Below are 14,206 nucleotides of genomic sequence, written 5' to 3'. Positions count from 1 at the left end.
TTCCTTATAAGCAGTGCTTAATGATGGCATAGGTTGCATTTGGCCTTGGTAATGTAATTGATGTCATAACACTAATTAAAAATTGTATATGAAATTCAAAAATGTATGCTCTTGTATAAAATGGGGGTCTTATATGGTTATCATTGAATTGCTAGGTGACTTCTTATATCTTTATATGTTACAGTTTAACATGTCAATTTTAGTATGATGTAGATCTTATGAGACAAATTGCAATTGGTCTTTTTTTATTTTTTGTGGTTTTTCAGGGATTTAGCCATTTGTAGGGCAGCTCTTCCATTTGTTATTTCAGCAGCTATCTGATTGCTGGGGTCTTATTTACCCTAACAAGCAGGCTGTGAAGAGAGACTGGATTATGAATAGGAGAGGGAGTAAATTGGAAGAAAAGAAATAAAAAGTAACAATAAATTGTAGCCTCACCCAGCAATATCTTTGTTTTTGTCAGATGGGGGTCAATGGCAAATGCACAAAAGAAAAGCAAATGGCAAAAAAAAACTATAAAAAAAAATGGCAAAATTGCTAGGATATACTATAACATACTAAAAGTTAATTTAAAGGTGCCCCAGCCAATTAATGTTCATTTCCCCAAAGTAACACAGACTGAGTGAAATGTGCGGTACGGTGCGATCTGCCGCCTGTGCCAGTCTGTGCGAGCAGTTCCCTCAGCATTAGCCACAGGGTGTCCCACACCGGCAAAGAGCAATGGAAGGCAGGGGAATGAATGAAGTGTAGTGTTCCTAGAGCCGGAGAGCACATAGGCAGGGATGGAAGAAGGATGCAGCAGCCGTGCGACAGGGAAGCTGAGGGAAGAGCAGAACATAATGTATGCTATTCTGGCAGCCAGCCAGGGAAACAAAGGAATTGCCCACTGAGGCTGCTATGGGAATTCCCCCCGTGTGGCCATGTTTTGTTCTTTGGGCAAGCTCTGCCGACTCGCAGCTTTGTTCCCTCCTTAGCCCCTCCCACTTCATATTTGTAACAGACTCCCTGCATCCCGGCCATAAGCCGCTGCCCCGCTGGGCACACAACTTGGTGTTGCTGTCTGTCTATAGCACTGACTATCTAAACTGCTGCTCTTGTACTGTCGGGATTTGTGTAACAGCTCCAGCTCCCCAGCCGCCTGGCACAGACATGGACTTGCTAGCCACTGGCCCCGGGTTGCCTCATATTGTGCCTACCAATGATTCCTCTGTGGATAGTATGTATGGGGTGAGTACAGGCTGCACTCTGCAGCCCCAGGGAAGCAACATGTTCAGCTGCCAACTTTCATTGTTTCTCTGAGTGTGTGTCTGTTAATGTGTGAATGTATGTATGTGTGTGTAGTGTGCAGTATGTATATATGTATGTATGTATGACTTTATTTATAAAGCGCCACAAGGGTACGCAGCGCTGTACAATCTTACAGTATACACAATTACACACAGGGAGGACAAGTGTTATAATAAATACAATAAATATGTATAAATACACAGGGAGTAAGTGCCATGTGGTATGATACACAGTAGGAAGGAGGAGGTCCCTGCCCGGTAGAGCTTACAATCTAAGTACAGCAATAATAAAGACTACAGCCCTGTGTTCTGCTGGGACACCATCTGCCACCCATTAGAAACATCCCCTTTGTTTCCTTAAGCAATGCACAAACTGACCTGTCCATCATCTAACACTGAATTTGTCATCTGAGCAACCAGAACCTTTCTCTTTGTGGCCGGTTAATATTAGTAATAAAGCAGCAATACACTTAATACAGAGAGCCGGTATTGTACAGCTTTATTGGGTATAAAGGAGCTTTCCAAGAGAAAGAATATCAGAATAGGTTGGGTGAATAAAACAACCTAAGCCAGAAAAGAGCCAGCAGAAACTATAACTCTCTCATGCACACAGGGAAATAGTTTCATAACCTGATACTTATGTAGATTTTTTGTTAAACTCAAAGCAGTAACTGCATGCTAGTACAGTGGGTATCTACTATAGCGCATACTGTTTAACCTGGGATAAGGAAAAAAGACATGATTTACCTAAAACAATGAAATGATCTCCATTTGACTTTAGTAATAGCTAGTTAGCAACTAGGAAGGAATCATTCATGTATGCGCCCATAGGGTTTAACAGATTATCAAATATAACTACAAGTAAGTACTTGTAGTTATATCCCCACCCATTACTTTTAGCACAGTTATGTTAGCAGTCTTACATGGAGCACTTACTAGAACACTCAGGACAAATTTTTCCTTTTCCCCTTTTTCCATCCTTTATAATTTAGGTTGAAAAAAGTCCAGCCTTTTAATTGCATTGCAGAACACTCTGAACTGTACTTGTCAAATGTGCTGCATTTTTGCTTGTCTAAAGTATATAAATGTATGAATGAAATTCAGATTGCAGAGTAGGGCAAGTGCACTGGGGGGGGGGGGGGGGGGTTGCAGGGGGAGGAAAGTGGCTGCAGCCTGGGTTTGAATGATGAGATAAAGAGAAAGAGTGCAAGGGAGGGGGTCAGGATAAGAAAAGACACAAGGGCAAAGTATAGAAGACCCAACAGACTAGTACTAATTAGTTTATATGTTACTCATAATCCATTTATTATTCTTTTTTTATATGGTTTCAGTAAAAACATATTCCACAGCACTTTACAGCAGTTCTGCCACAGTGGAGTTTACTATCTAAAGCATTCCCACACAAACATGAACAGAGTCAGTTTCATTAGGAGTAAATCAACCTACCTCTGCCCTTTTAGATCAGTTGCAGCCCAACTTATTACATGTAGTGCTACTGTTATATCACATACAGAATGCTGGAGGTGCCAGATTCAACTAAAATCATAATGTCATATAGTGAAGTCTATGGTGCCTCTGAGCAGACTGGGGGCCTTAAAAATTCTTTTGGAGGGCTACATCTGGCCCATGGGCCTCCAGCTTGACAGCCCTGTTTTAGAGTATTGGAGGAAATCCACACAGGCACAGGGAGAACATACTAATAAACTCCTTACACATAATGCTCTGGTCAGAATCAAACTTAGGACATCAGTTTTGCAGCAGTACTACCAACTGTTCCAAACCACTGCCTACATGTAAATTGCAGATCTTGAATAGCTTTGCATTCATACAATATAACATCAGACTAGTGCTTTCCAACTGTTTCTATCTATGGGACAGTGATCTGATATTTCACGGTGTGGGTCAGATTATATAAAAAATTTAGCTTCAAGCCCTGTGGAGCACTTGTGTAATGTGGGTGCTTTTCAGATTTCATGAAAGACTGCCTCTGGCACATGTGCTTCTGTTAGACAGCATTTCCCTCTTAACTTTTTTTGTATGTATGTATATCTTTATTTATGAATCACTACAGCTGTACAGTAGAATACTTTAATACAAACAGGGAGCTAGAGATAATAATAAAAGGGCTCTGGCACACGGGGAGATTAGGTGCCCGCGACATATCTCCCTTGTGGCAGGCGACTAATCTTCCTGAAATGCCATCCCACCGGCAAAACTGTAAATCACCGGTGGGATGGCATACGCAGCACCACGATTTCCCCGAAATTGTGGAAGTTGCCTTGAGAGGAAACTTCCGCGATTTCGGGGAAACTGCGGCGCTGCGTATGCCATCCCACCGGCGATTTACATTTTCACCCCTGGGATGGGACTTCAGGGATAATCTCCCCGTGTGCCAGAGCCCAAAGACACAAGAGGATGGAGGTCCCTGCCCCATAGAGCTTACAATCTAGATGGGAGGGTAACTTACAGATACAAATAGGCAAATATAAGTGCTGTAGGTCACAGTGGGTGACACTACAATATAAGTGCTAGTTCCCAGATCAGGGGCTGTGTGAGTGCTCCAAGAGGTCTTTTAGTTAGTCTTTTTCTTCTGTATGGTTTATGCCTTCCCTGTGTTTTTCTTTTTGTATTTCTATCTAAATGTTTGTATAATCAATGAAGACATGGAATGTAGTTAGGCCGGCTCATTGTCAAGTACCTAGCAATGCCATGTCTACACATCAATATTGCTGCTGCAGCAACTTCCATTTCTTACTGCACAGATTGTGATAGATTATGAGCAGGGGTTAACTATTTGAGACAGTTTGGGTATTCATATAAGAAGAAGATTAATAGATTATCTCTGTTTGTGAGACTGCACTTGTCATACAAACTGCCATCAAACTGTTGGGAAGGTTAAATTTGGTGGACTAAGGTCTTTTTCAGTGTACTTTACTATACAGAAGATTCATAATGCAGGTTTTAAAAAAGGCTATGCACTTTGTACCCTCGATCCTTTGTGAACAAGCTTCTGCAAAATATGAATTCATTTGTTTACGTTATTTCATGTACTTTTTGAGATTTGATATATACTGTAACTACACTTCTCTGTGAAGTTAGTTAATAAATGTGTCTGGCCTCACGCTTCAGTTATATCATTTTGTTACCAAGTGCTGACATTATAGAATACCTGTAGCTGTACACATGCCAGTGTCGGCACAGCAAATTCTCAGTGCACTGAATGCAGACTCAGTGAAAAGCTTGAAAAATAGAATCAGCCTCAAGTACTGGTATAATTAAGTAAACAGGCAAGATACATATTTTTAAGCATGAAAATATTAGAAGAATATTATCACGTTCACATTTTTGAACAGTTCTGGCTTTGGATTCATTTCTGTGCTAGTTAGGAAAAATGTTTTATGATACACTACACCAGGGATCCCCAACCTTTTTTATGCGTGAGCCACACTCAGATGTAAAAAGTGTTGGGGAGCCACACAAGCATGAAAAAAGTTTTTTGGGGATTATACATATGTTAACCCTTCAGGGATCTCAAAATAAGGGCTGTGATTGGCTGTTTGGTAGCCCCATGTGGATTGTTAGCCTGCAGGAGAGGCTCTGCTTGGAGTAAAACTGTGTCTCTGTGCTTCCACAACATGCCTCTTAAAGGAACAGTAACACTAAAAAATCAAAGAGCTTTAAAGTAATAAATATATAATGCACTGTTGCCCTGCACTGGTAAAACTGGTGTGTTTGCTACAGTAACACTACTATAATTTATATAATAAGCTGCTGTGTAGCCATGGGGGCAGCCATTCAAGCTGGAAAAAAGGAGAAAAGGCACAGGTTACATAGCAGATAACAGATAAGTTCTGTAGAATACAATAGTGTTTTATCTGTTATCTGCTATGTGCCTGTGCCTTTTCTCCTTTGAATGGCTGCCTCCATGGCTACATAGCAGCTTATTTATATAAATTATAGTAGACTTTCTGAAGTAAACACACAGCTTTTACCAGTGCAGGGCAGCAGCACATTATATTTTAGTTACTTTTATACACTTTCATTTTTTGGTGTTACTGTTCCTTTAAGTCAGAAATTTAAAAAATGGGAACCTCTTTTGAGACAACTGGGAGCAACATCAAAGGGGGAGGTGAGCAACTGAAGTCCGACTTGATAAAGGGCCTTAGTGTTCGAAACATGTTGTGTGAATAAAGCACTTTTAGCAGGAAGCACTGCATTTTGCTCTCTCTTAGTGGCTTTGTTTAAGCTTATTTTTGAAGTTCGACTTGTTGCCGAATGGCCCTTCTGGGCTAGTTCATACTTTTTTCCGTTTTTAGCACCTAATATTTCTTTCTTTCATTCTAGATCTATAGTGATGTCAAATGGACACAGTTTGTCACAACTTTACTAAGGTATGCACCTTTACTGCCCAATGTATACATAGTACAGGTATCGGACCCCTTATCCGGAAACCTGTTATCCAGAAAGCTCCGAATTACGGAATGCCCGTCTCCCATAGACTCCATTTTAATCAAATAATTCAGAATTTTAAAACTGATTTCCTTTTTCTATGTAGAAATAAAACAGAACCTTGTAATTGATTCCAACTAAGATATAATTAATCCTTACTGGATGCAAAACAATCCTATTGGGTTTAATTCATGTTTTATTGATTTTTTAGTAGACTTAAGGCACAGAGATCCAAATTACGGAAAGACCCCTTATCCGGAATACCCTTGGTCCCGAGCATTCTGGATAATGGGTCCTATACCTGTACTTTAAAAATGTAAGGTAGCAATATCTTGCATGAGAATAAATGTCCTTCAACAGATTTAAAACAAGGAGCCCCTTTGTTTATTCACTGTATATGGAGTGTTAGTTAGCACTGCATTTTGCCTCTGGCTGTAATGTGCATCTGAGGAGAGGTAGCTTTATTCCCGCAATCAATATGATGCATGATTAAAAGGCCTTCACTGTATGAAATCTGGTGTGTAAACTCCATTTCCTTAGAGTATGTGGGGATGCAGAAGTTGATGTGGTCTGTTTTTGCACTAGTGAAGTAGTAATACACACTTTACCTTATGCTGGCTAAATTATGGAGAACAGTAACCCAGTTGTGTCCACAAGCAAGCAACCCTTCTGTCACTCACTAATGTGTGTTGCACTGTAGTCACAGTTGCACTGTTCAGTCACAGCTCTTGTGCCATCCTTCAGTGCCTAATTACTGTGGGAAAGTGACTGAAGCCTTACTAGAAGGATAGACAAAGATCCTGTTACTCAGGCATTCAGACAAATATAATATCAGCCCCCAGGGGGTATAGAGGTCTGCAATACCTGGTCTGTATTTCAAGTACACATACACCTTTCTTTAGACATATTTTCCTGTTCATAAACTTAGAAAAATTTATATTGAAATTATTTTGTCTTTGCTGAGCTCTTCTCTCTCTGACTGTGAAGATGGTTGAAGAGGTGCCTACTTCACATGCCTGATTGGAGCAGAGGCAGCAAGCTTGCACAGTAGGCACCTCTTCACCCATCTTCGCAGTCAGAGAGAGGAGAGCAAAGAAAAGGGGGTGGAGCTCCACCCACACTAGACTAGGAAGTAGCAGAGAGAGCTGAAGTTGAGCTGCTTGTGATACAAAATTTACATTAGACAGAATGGAGTGAGAAAGGTTTGTTAATCTGGGGCTGTATAGAGTCATTTTAGAGGCAGAAAGAAAGGTTTACTTATTCTTTAAGGGTAAATAAGTTAAAATTCAGTCAATTTTTGACAAGGATTAGCCTGTGGTATCCAAGATACATGCTATCCTTATAAGTGACCTATTTTCCCTGGCAAACACTTGGCTACTAGTTATACTACTTTTCTGAGATAAGTCAAACCCCCTTTTGTGCTGGCATTATTTATATATTTAAGAGATACAGTTCCTTAAAAAGATTGAGATTACTAAGGAGTGTAACCCTAAATACCTCCACCTTTAATAATCAACAAACACCTAATAAGGTAATACATAGAGACCTAGAGTGCAAATTTTGTATTTTATTGCATTTTGTTTTATGATCTTTTTGCATTAAATTTGCATTAATTTTCCTATCATACTATGTGGCAAGTATGTATGGAATAATAGCAGGGCCGGAACTAGGGGTAGGCAGAAGAGGCAGCTGCCTAGGGCGCAATGATTGGGGGGGGCCAGGAAGGATCCTCTCCTGCCTACCCCTGGTGCTTGTCATTAGCGGTGGAAGCAATGACCGATCTAATCGCACCGCCCCCCCTGCACCTCTTCATGTGCTTTGGCGCGTATGCGCCGTTCGGGGGGGCGGGGGGAGGTGGGCGGAGTTGGCCGACCGGGTTGCCTAGGGCGCCCGGTAGGCTTGGCCCGCCCCTGAATAATAGTCACTGTATTAATGAAACATGAAAAAAATCTACAAAAATAAAGTCTAAATAAAAAAAGAATGAGATTACCTCTTATGTTACCATTTGTAATTGGGTATATTTTTCAGCATATTAATGTGGGTTTTCTTTTCTCAGCATTTTAGGTTCTGGATCAATCATTGGCTATGCAGTGTTTCAAAATGCAGTAAAGTCTCCAGAGGTGAGAAGCTCATTAACAGTGAACAGATAACTTTTTTGGGGCAAATTGTTGGTTTAGGGGTATTTAATATTTGCTGTGCTAGTGAGATTGTTAAAGCATTATCTTCTCTTTTAAATTTAATGTATTAGGTGGTTTTAAAATATAAATGAGGATGTTTGACTAATATCACATTGGAAGATTTCCCTCTCTGTACTGAGTCACATCACATTGTTTAAACATATGGGAACACATGCTACAAAGTAACACCAAAAAATGAAAGTGTATCAAAATGATTAATATATTATGTACTATTGCCCTGCACTGGTAAAAGCTGTGTGTTTGCATCGGGAGCACTACTATTTATATATTATTTATTATATTAGGTTACATAGCAGATAAGTGGCATAGATTCCCAGTGTATTCTACACATTTTATCTATTATCTGCTTATGTAACCTGTGCCTTTTATCCTTTTTTTCCCAGCTTGAATGGCTGCCCCCATAGCTACACAGCAGCTATTTATATTAACTATAGTAGCCTTTCTGAAGCAAACACACAACTTTTACCAGTGCAGGGCAACAGTACAGTGTTACTGTTCCTTTAATGCACCCGGTGCTAGATGACTTAAAGGGAAAATATACCCACATTTTGACTATCTAAACTTCCAGATATAAATATAACTGTATTTTATTTTTACACAGACATACCCGATTCCACAGATTAAAGGATAACCATAAACCTGTCAGTGTATTTACTGTATGTTTGTTTACCAGTTACTCAGCCCCCCCCCCCCCCCCAAAGTCTGACTGTAATGCAACCCCTAGATGGATTCTAGAGAGGCTTTAAGTACTAGAATTCAATACTTTTAAGTGGAACAAGATGCATTACACTCTCGGCATAAGAGTCAAGACAAAAGGGGCAATTAGTCACAGAGATTTTTAAAAACCCAGTCGCCACGAATAATAGCCGCAACAAATAATTCCATAAGCAAATGTACAAGTTGCCGCAACTAAGTTTTTAAAAATCACAGCAACTAATCGCCCTGTTTGTCTTTGCCCTAAGGGATGTTGGGAAACAGCTCATTGGAGATATCATTGTATCTTTTAATCTGTGGAATAGGATAATGCCTTGAAGTCTGCCATACAAAATTATGTGATAGCATGCATCAAACTGTGTGCAGGAAAATCCAGCAAGTGCTGTCTGTATAGAATGTCAGAAATTCTAGCCCCAGGTTCTTCTACTTGTGGGGTGCATGTTAAGGAGGCAATATGCCCTCTATTTCAACATTTATTTGATAAACAGGCCAAAGTGTATGGGCTCCATAGTGCATACTAAATGAGCCCTGTAATGTTTAATTTAATTAAACTGTTATTTTCTATATTTTTCAGGTTCGACCTCTTTTCTACCTCAGTTTGTCAGACCTTTTTCTGGCCATATGTTGGCTCATAGGGGCAGTTATGTACAGGAAATCATCTTTTAACAAAAACATTGCCTGCTACAACCTCCAGATATTGGGCCAGGTAAGTGTTCATGTAGGCAGAAGTGAAGTTCATAATATACTGATTCCACATTAGCATGAAATTGTATTATTCATGGCAAAATTACAAAGATTAAAATATTTGTCAGCACAAACAGTATCATACTCAGAAGCAGGTAGGGAACAATGTAGGTTTGTGAAATGTCTGACATTTCTGTTTGGGCTACTCCAAATGCTGGGGAGCCTCCTGTGCCACTGGTGCCTTGGCATGATGTTCGTCACTTGCATTTATCTCACTATTTCAATATTGATACAATGACCCTTCCAGAGCTCCCCAAAATGCCTCTTCACTGGAAATAAAGGGAATCACAGGTGGACAGGCCTATACATCACTTCATTATTCTAAACTTGTGCAAAGTCGCCCACAGGAGGAATCTTTGTGCAACTTCAGAAAAACAAGGCTTTCCACCAGCAATTTTCTTTGTTGCCCATGGAAAGGCATTTTGGGGAGATTTGCGATTGCAGAGATGTATCACATGTGACTAATCTCTCAGTGGGGCATTAGCTTAAGGGTGCTGACACACTGGGTCCTTCATCTGGCAAAAAATCTCCTCTCTAGCAGGCAATGAAGCCCCTACAATACCTGCCCCATCACCTCTGCTTGAATCACGCATGTAAAACACACCACATGCGGCAATCCAGAGTAATTGCTCAAAATGCCTCCTTCTGCATTTTCAGGTAATTACCCAGGATCACGTTGTCTAAGACCAGTGACACATGGGGAGATTAGTTGCCGCGCACAAATCTTTGTTGTTGCCATCCCACTGGCGATTGACATTCTAGCCAGTGGGATGGCATTGCGGGGAGATTAGTCGCTTGCGACAACGAAGATTTGTCGTGCGGCGACTAATGTCCCCATGTGTCACTGCCCTAATGTGTTTTGCCTGCAACAATTCTAAAGTAAGTGAAGTGGCGCTTCATTGCCCACAGGAGATAAGACTTTCCACCAAGTGATGAAGCAGGGCCCTAACTGGTTAAAGTAAAAACTGTTTGTTGACCTTGCCTTTGAACTTAAGGGTGACAATTACAGCCATTTCTAGAGTACACCTATAATTTCCTAAATATAGTCAAACATGAAGTGACGCTTTGGAAACTTGTTTTTCTAGTTCCATGTCAAACAAAGAGCATGAGCAGTCACATGCTGGCTAGCAGTCTGTTGTTGCCTACGGTTTACTAACTCTGTTCTTAGCCTAATTGCAGTGGATGTCATAGATAATTGCTTGAAGGGGTATTGAAAAAGCTAAATAATGGGTGCAGTGAGATGAGGAAATCTATTCAAGTTTACTAATTCTAAGCCCAATCATCTGTGCCCCACTACCTCACACCTGCTTTCTATTCACGTTTTTCAATTTTCCTGATAAGGAGAGCGTTTAAGGGATATTATTTTAATAATAATTTCCTTTTTAATTATCTTTGTATATTTTATGCACTTTTAGTTAGTGCTGGCCCATTTTCTTGTACTAAATTTATTGTGTTTTATTAAACATAGATATTTTAAAAGTGCTTTCTTATCTCAGTCACTCTGCAAATGAATCTTGGTAGGTTAAAGACATAGGGGCACATTTACTAATCCACGAACGTCCGAAAAGCATCCGAATGCGTTTTTTTCGTAATGATTGGTATTTTGCGATTTTTTCGGAAATTGTCACGACTTTTTCGTAGCCATTACGACTTTTTCGCAAAATGTTGTTACTTTTTCGTAGCGTTACGACTTGCGCGAATTGTCGCGACTTTTTCGTAGCCTTTGCGCCGAGTACGAAAGTTTCGGATTCATTCAAGCTTCAGTATCGTGACTTTTCTTGGGCCAGGTTGGAGCTGCAGAGTGCCATTGAGCCCTATGGGAGACTTTCCTTGGGCCAGGTTGGAGCTGCAGAGTGCCATTGAGCCCTATGGGAGACTTTCCTTGGGCCAGGTTGGAGCTGCAGAGTGCCATTGAGCCCTATGGGAGACTTTCCTTGGGCCAGGTTGGAGCTGCAGAGTGCCATTGAGCCCTATGGGAGACTTTCCTTGGGCCGGGTTGGAGCTGCAGAGTGCCATTGAGCCCTATGGGAGACTTTCCTTGGGCCGGGTTGGAGCTGCAGAGTGCCATTGAGCCCTATGGGAGACTTTCCTTGGGCCGGGTTGGAGCTGCAGAGTGCCATTGAGCCCTATGGGAGAATTTCCTTGGGCCAGGTTGGAGCTGCAGAGTGCCATTGAGCCCTATGGGAGACTTTCCTTGGGCCAGGTTGGAGCTGCAGAGTGCCATTGAGCCCTATGGGAGACTTTCCTTGGGCCAGGTTTGAGCTGCAGAGTGCCATTGAGTCCTATGGGAGGCTTCCAAAATCATGCTAAGTCTGAAAGTTTTGCCCGCAGTTTACGAGCGTTCAATACGAAAAAGTCGCGACAAGATACGAGCAAATCGTAACGGCTACGAAAAATTCGCAACAATTCGCGCAAGTCGTAATGGTTACGAAAAAGTCGCGACAATTTACGAAAAAGTTGCAAAATGTTCGTTTTCCAATCGGAATTTTTGCCATTCGAATTCGTGTCTTAGTAAATCAGCCCCATAGATTAATATTTAATTTGCATTTTAATATTATCTGCATACAGATTGTTCTGTTGGTTATAGCATTGGGGTGATGGCACGCAGGGTTCCCCACTCCCACAGGCATCAAAGCACCCAAAAATACATTGGCACTGGGATAAATGTAAATTGCTGTTTAGTCTGAAGCTTTGTGGAACAGTATGAAACCCTTTTAAATGTGTTTTATTTTCTCTGGCTCTCCTTAGGCCAGGGGTCCCCAACCTTTTTTTACGTGTGAGCAACATTTAGGTATAAAAAATAGTTGGGGAGCAACACAAGCATGAAAAAATTTCTAGGGGAGCCCAGTAGGTGCTGCGATTGTTTATTTGGTAGCCCAGTGTGGACTGGAGGAGTACAGGAGGCTCTGTTTGGGAGTACACTTGGGGGCTGATTTACTAAGACACGAATTTGAATCCGAATTGGAAAAATTCCGATTGGAAAACGAACATTTTGCGACTTTTTAGTATTTTTTGCGATTTTTTCGGCGCCTTTACGACTTTTCGGATATTGTTGCGACTTTTTCGTTACCAATACGATTTTCACAAAAAACGCGAGTTTTTCGTAGCCATTACGATTCGCTCGTATCTTGTCGCGACTTTTTCATATTGACCGCTCGTAAGCGGCGGGCGAAACTTTTAGATTTTGATGATTTTGGAAGCCTCCCATAGGACTCAATGGCACCCTGCAGCTCCAACCCGGCCCAAGAAAAGTCACCATACTGAAGCTTGAATGAATCCGAACGCTACGAAACATTTTGCGCAACTTTCGGAATGGCTATGAAAAAGGCGCGACTTTTCGCGCAAGTTTTAACGCTACGAAAAAATCGCCAGATTTTGCGCAACATTCGGAATGGCAACGAAAAAGTCAAATACCGATCATTACGAAAAAAACGCAATCGGACGCATTCGGCCCGTTCGTGGGTAAGTAAATGTGCCCCTTGGTCTTTATGCCTCCAAGTCAGAAATTAAAAAATGAGCTCCTGCTTTGAGGCAACTGGGAGCAACATTAAGAGCTCTGGCACACGGGGAGATTAGTCACCCTCGACAAAACTCCCTGTTCGCGGGCGACTAATCTCCCCGAGTTGCCATCACCTGCCATCCCACCGGCGAAAGTGTAAGTCGCCGGTGGGATGGCACACGCGGCGCCGCGATTTCGGCAAATTGCCGAAGTTGCCTCGCGAGGATTAATCTCCCCGTGTGCCAGAGCCCTAAAGGGGTTGGTAAGCAACATGTTTCGCTAAGCCTATGTTTCGCTTCAGCTTTCCGAAGTTGCACGAAGGTGCCTGCAGAAGGTGCCTGCATGGGTGACTAAATCGTTCCATCAGACAATAGCCTTAACTTGCAGGGGGTGCACCTGCAACAGGGTCTGCCCCCCACAGGGCCTGCTAAAAGACTGTAAAAAAGCTAGAGCATGACAAGTAGGGGTACTGGTTAGGAAAGCCATGGAAGAGAGATATCACTATATCATCTTCTCTTAATGTTCCCTTATGCTAAGGGTCTAAAGCTGGCCATACACGCACCAATAATATTGTACGAAACTTCATTTCGTACGATATTCGGTGCGTGTATGGCAAGTCGGCGAGTCGACCGATATCGCAGGAAGCTGCTGATATCGGTCGACTCGCCGATCGGGCCAGTTAAAAGATTTAGATTGGGCGCCATAGAAGGCGTCTGACCAAAATCTGCCTTCAGTGCTGAATCGGCAGAAGGAGGTAGAAATCCTATTGTTTCTACCTCCTTATCTGCCGTTTCAGCCCTGAACGGTTTTGTGACTGATTGTACGATCTTTCGTGCGACCGATTTGCGAAAGATCGCAAGTCGCCACGTGTGTCGCCACCTTAAGGGAAAAGCAGAAAAGCATTTGTGTTCGTTAAACCTGACCTCTACCTGCTGGAGCCTGTCCCAATTCAAGTATTTTTTTCTTATGTGCTGTAGTTTGCTTGGGGCCTACAGTTCACAGTTTTTTTCCACTGAGATTAAATCTCCCTGGTGTTTGGATGACTAGACATATCTTCCTGACCGTTCCTTTGTGTGTTTAGAGATTCCAGATGTCATTTCAGGTTTTCGTCAAGAATTCTAGCCTAAAAAGACTTTTAGGAGAGTTTCTGTTTCAAATTTATAAGCCAAAATTTTGACCAAAGTGTTTTTTCATTTTCATTACATTCACATTTTCATTCATTTTAATATAGCACCAACATTTTCTAGAGGTTTCAGAATTCCAGCCTAAAAGTTGGTGCCCCTAACATAGTATGTGTCCCAGCCTGAGCATGATTT

The 14,206-nt window shown here is 41.6% G+C and overlaps 1 protein-coding gene across 2 annotated transcripts in view; it reads left to right on the top strand.

Moving 5' to 3' along the window:
• The first annotated feature begins 873 nt into the window (after positions 1-873).
• tmem116 (transmembrane protein 116) overlaps positions 874-14,206 on the top strand; it is a 28,192-nt gene continuing 14,859 nt past the window's right edge. The window contains exons 1-4 of one of the 2 annotated variants that reach the window (XM_002940124.5): positions 877-1,227; positions 5,631-5,677; positions 7,792-7,855; positions 9,222-9,353. In XM_002940124.5, coding sequence (XP_002940170.3) covers positions 898-1,227; positions 5,631-5,677; positions 7,792-7,855; positions 9,222-9,353 — 573 coding nt within the window. In that variant the 5' untranslated portion in view covers positions 877-897. Of the gene's footprint in view, positions 1,228-5,630; positions 5,678-7,791; positions 7,856-9,221; positions 9,354-14,206 lie in introns of both variants that reach the window. The other variant, XM_031892728.1, reaches the window with a different exon arrangement.

Source organism: Xenopus tropicalis, chromosome 1 (assembly GCF_000004195.4).
Source record: "Xenopus tropicalis strain Nigerian chromosome 1, UCB_Xtro_10.0, whole genome shotgun sequence".
Classification (NCBI taxonomy): Eukaryota; Metazoa; Chordata; class Amphibia; order Anura; family Pipidae; genus Xenopus; species Xenopus tropicalis.
Note: the sequence above shows the minus strand (reverse complement) of the source record. Positions and strands in the feature narration are given on the sequence as shown.